The 4,336-nt window shown below is 39.1% G+C and overlaps 1 protein-coding gene across 1 annotated transcript in view; it reads right to left on the bottom strand.

The window, feature by feature from the left end:
* The window catches only part of sh3bgr (SH3 domain binding glutamate-rich protein), a 13,155-nt gene that overhangs the window by 6,749 nt on the left and 2,070 nt on the right, over positions 1–4,336 (bottom strand). Inside the window, exons 2-6 of the mRNA XM_020600458.1 lie at positions 3,560–3,745; positions 3,131–3,211; positions 2,029–2,118; positions 707–907; positions 57–83 (exon numbers count right to left, since the gene is read on the bottom strand). Of these exons, the coding sequence (XP_020456114.1) occupies positions 57–83; positions 707–907; positions 2,029–2,118; positions 3,131–3,211; positions 3,560–3,745 (585 nt within the window). The remainder of the gene's footprint in view (positions 1–56; positions 84–706; positions 908–2,028; positions 2,119–3,130; positions 3,212–3,559; positions 3,746–4,336) is intronic.

Genomic DNA, 4,336 nt, shown 5'->3' on the forward strand with positions numbered 1-4,336 from the left:
GTTCGTTTAAGTTTTTACTTCAGTTCAGCGCACTCATTTACTTTTGAAATACTCACATGTTCTTCTCCCTCCTCTGCGTGGGTCTGTTGACAGAAGAGATAAGACAGTATTAGAGACTTTTACCTAATATCGCACACATGACACGTTCTGATTATTCGTACTGAGACACACAGTATTCACAGATCAGGAGCGGGACCCTACTGACACACCTTTACTAGAACAGGTACAAGTGAAGTGATATGCAGTGCAATGTGGGATGAATCATCATGACAAACTGTAACACTGTCATCACCAAAATTCAGAAGGAGGTGACAAATGGAGGGAAATTGAAAACAGACAGAAACCCAAAAAAAACATAGCAGAAATGCAATAATAAAAAGGTTAAAAGTCCAAAGGTGCTGAAGGGACATTACAGGAACAGGAATGATGCACACTGAGTTAGTAAATAAATCAATTAAGGGAGAGAGAGAGACTTAAGGAGGAGAAGCAGTGCAAAAAGGACAGGAGCTTAAAAAGGAGGCAAACCCTTGATATGAAGGAGAAAGGTAACATTAAAGGGAACGGTGAGGTACTGAGGGGAGGAAAAACAGCATTCCAGGAAGGATGAGATGTGGAGGAAAGACATAAAAAAACATTCAATAATTGGAGGGAGAAATGAGAAGATGAGAGCTTGGATACTAGTTAAGTGGCAGCTGTCTTCTGTGACCTTGTGTGCATCTTCTACTATCTCCTCTTCCTCCTCTGCAAGGGCTTCGTCTCCTGCTGTTTCTCCTTCGGTGCCTTCATCATCATCAGTCTCTCCTTCTGCTACCTCCTCTTCACAACCCTCACCTTCCTCCTCCTCCTCATCAGCTGCCTGCTGCTCCTCTCCGTGTGCATCCCCATTACGCTCCTCCACTGGGACCTCCTTATTGTGAGGTGAAAATAACAAGGTGTGATCAAGGACAACAAATGATATAAAACAGCATCAATTGGAATGGTTCAGAAAGTTAAAAGATAGGTGTTAGTCAGTCTTAGAAATAAAGTGGAGGTGTTAGTATTTTGGATAAAAAAAAAAATTGTAATGATGTATCATGAATTGCCATAAGTAAGAATTGTAGGGTAGTATGAAGCTACAGACAGTTAGCTTAACACAAAGACAGGAGACAAAGGGAAACCGCTAGCTTAGCTCTGTCCAAAGAGAGCAATATTCTCCGTCCAGCACCTCTTAAGCTGAGCAATTAAAACATTTATTTCTTGTTTGTTTAATCTGTACAAATGACAAAATGTACAGCCACACACTGTAAATAAGCAAGAGATGTTAATTAGGAGCCTTAAACGTTCTGGTGGTTGGAGTTTCTTATCTTTGGACATAGTCAGGCTAGCTGTTTCCATTTGTCTCCAGTCTTTGTGCTAAGCTAAGCTAACCCTCTGCTGGCTGGAGCGTCACATTTAGCATACAGATATGAAAGTTGTCCTTTTTTTTTTTTTTTACAGTTCTGTGCCAGAAAGCAAATAAATGTATTTCCCACAATGTTGGACTCTTCCTCAAATCAGTCTAGTCAACAGCATTCAAAACATAATCAGCAAATGAGGGGCAACTGAACAAATAGCAGCAAAAATGAATTCAGTTTTGCACTTCCTTCATAAAGCACTGCATTAATAGTAGGGAGATTCTTTTGGGAAGAAAATTGCCAGAAAGTCACTGGAACCAAAAAGACAAACTTATTTTTAATAGTGTGCATTGAACTAAATCATACTTAGTAAACTGCTTACTGTAGAAAAGACTATGATCATGATGCGTCTCAATGAATGTGTCCGAACACAGTAGTGATGCAATGTTATGAGAACTCAATATATCATGCAAAACACCAAACGATTAGTCCATGTGATGACGGGGAAAGGGTGGCCAAAGGGAAATTAAGAGCCTGTTCAAGTTGACAAAGTTTTTACAGGAGAGAAACTGTTAGGTTGTGCTAGATGAAAAGGAAAAGGTGAGACTGTGAAAGGAAACAAGGTGTGAAGGGTTGAAAGGAAGAACAGCATTACTGTGGAGTCATCAAATATTCCCTCTGCATTAGAATCCTCAGCTCGGGTTCCATTCTCCACAATGTGCACCTTGTCAGCCTGTTCTGCTTCCTGTGTCAAGGACATGATCAGGTTTAATATAATAGAGAATCAAGGTGTAAAACGCACTGCTTGGATCAACAACCAATACTGATGCTACAGAACGTTAGCAGCCACTCTAGATTAGCTCGAGCCAATTCACTATCTTGAAAAACGTTAAACACACCATATCAGTCTCAACATGTCTAATAGTAAAATTAAGCCCACCTTAGCCTTAAGTATGCAGGTTTCAGGGGCTATAACCTTTCTATTTCTCACCATAGATGTGAAGGAAAGTCCCATTTTACTACAATGATTTAAAAGTGTACATTGTTTGTGAAATGCCCTTATAGAACCCTGAAATACTCTGGTGAGATGGTGTGATTCCTCCAGCAGATTACACTTAATGTGCTTTATCTGTAATTTATGCATTTTTCTGTAGGTCTGACAGCATGATTACTATATGTACAGTAAGTTGTGGAATCTGTTATTCTTAACAGTATTATGGACTATGTAATATTGCTTGAAAGTGCTCGTAGACCATTCTGGATGTAATGTAACCTGGGTTTTGCTGTCTTATTGTGTCCTTTTACATGACACAATAATAAAAACTTCATCATATACAGCTATTTGACAGGTGTTCATTCCAAACCCATTACAGAGCTGTAAAGTCATTTTAATACCCTGATGACGGCTTATCACTGTGATGAACTCAGTTGATTACAACATTTTTAATGACATTTTTGTGCCAGGGTTTAATTAGTTCTGTTATACTAGTGGATAAAATCCTAAAGGGGATATCTTAACTGACAAAATCTTCACCTAACAATGGATCACAATCCCACATCATATTCATTACATTGCAGAATGTAACTCGAATTTGTTCTACAGGGTTTAAATAACCTGAAGGATTATATATAACCTGAGCTATTTGGTTAAACAAACAACACTACTGATAGCATTCCAATGCAGATTAACTCCCTGGCATAGGAGTAAAACAAATTGGATTTTTTTCCTACAGTATTAAAAAGAAACTCATTCAAACCTTTGAGCCAGGGGGAGGAGGTAGCCCCAGGAAGGCATACACTGAGTTATCCTCCTTGGCATTGAAGAATGTGTCATAGTCCTGTGTGGGGGGGGAAAGGGAAAACATGTTTTAGCAATTCACCATGTCTTCTGTTCCTATAGTACTTATCTAGTGTCTGCACTTAATGGAGCATGCAGGTTATATAACTGCATATACAGTAAAAATCGATGTGTTTTGACTAGAAGAGCAGCAACTACGGCAATCAATAGTGTGCAAGGAAAAGTTAATTTATTAAATTTATTTACAGATCCTATCCGTCTACTTTATTGTTGTCTATACGTGTATGTTATGTTTCTGCTGAGGCTCCCATATCTGAGGATGACATCAGGAGCTTCTTAATAAACACAGGTCTATGGCACAGTGAATCATCGCTGTGCATATACTCACCCCACAGTAGCTCTCTTCATTGAAGATCTGGGGAGGCAAGGGGATACCGTTGGCAGGCTTCTTCTCTTCTGGGACATTCTGCCTCATCCACATGCGGTTCTCCATGTTGCAGGCGATGTCCAGTTGAGTGTAGTCCACTTTAAGAGCTTCCAAGAAGGCGACCACATCTTGTTGCTTCTTTTTGATCTGGAAAGCAGAAAAAAAATATTTAAGTGTTAAGGAATTAGCGCTGATTGCATAGTATGTAGGGAGAAGCTGTTCATATTTCACTTAAAAGATTAAGAAAGTGGAACTTGGAACAGAGAAATGAGTGATTAAATGATTGTAAATATGACATAATAGGTTCAAATCTGGTACATAACACTCCTCTCTTGTCCCGTTGCCTGTCCTATCAAATAAACATAGCCTACAGTGCCTTGCGAAAGTATTCGGCCCCCTTGAACTTTGCGACCTTTTGCCACATTTCAGGCTTCAAACATAAAGATATAAAACTGTAATTTTTTGTGAAGAATCAACAACAAGTGGGACACAATCATGAAGTGGAACGAAATTTATTGGATATTTCAAACTTTTTTAACAAATAAAAAACTGAAAAATTGGGCGTGCAAAATTATTCAGCCCCTTTACTTTCAGTGCAGCAAACGCTCTCCAGAAGTTCAGTGAGGATCTCTGAATGATCCAATGTTGACCTAAATGACAAAGGATGATAAATAGAATCCACCTGTGTGTAATCAAGTCTCCATATAAATGCACCTGCACTGTGATAGTCTCAGAGGT

This window comes from Monopterus albus, unplaced genomic scaffold (genome assembly GCF_001952655.1).
Source record: "Monopterus albus unplaced genomic scaffold, M_albus_1.0 scaffold46.1, whole genome shotgun sequence".
NCBI lineage: Eukaryota > Metazoa > Chordata > Actinopteri > Synbranchiformes > Synbranchidae > Monopterus > Monopterus albus.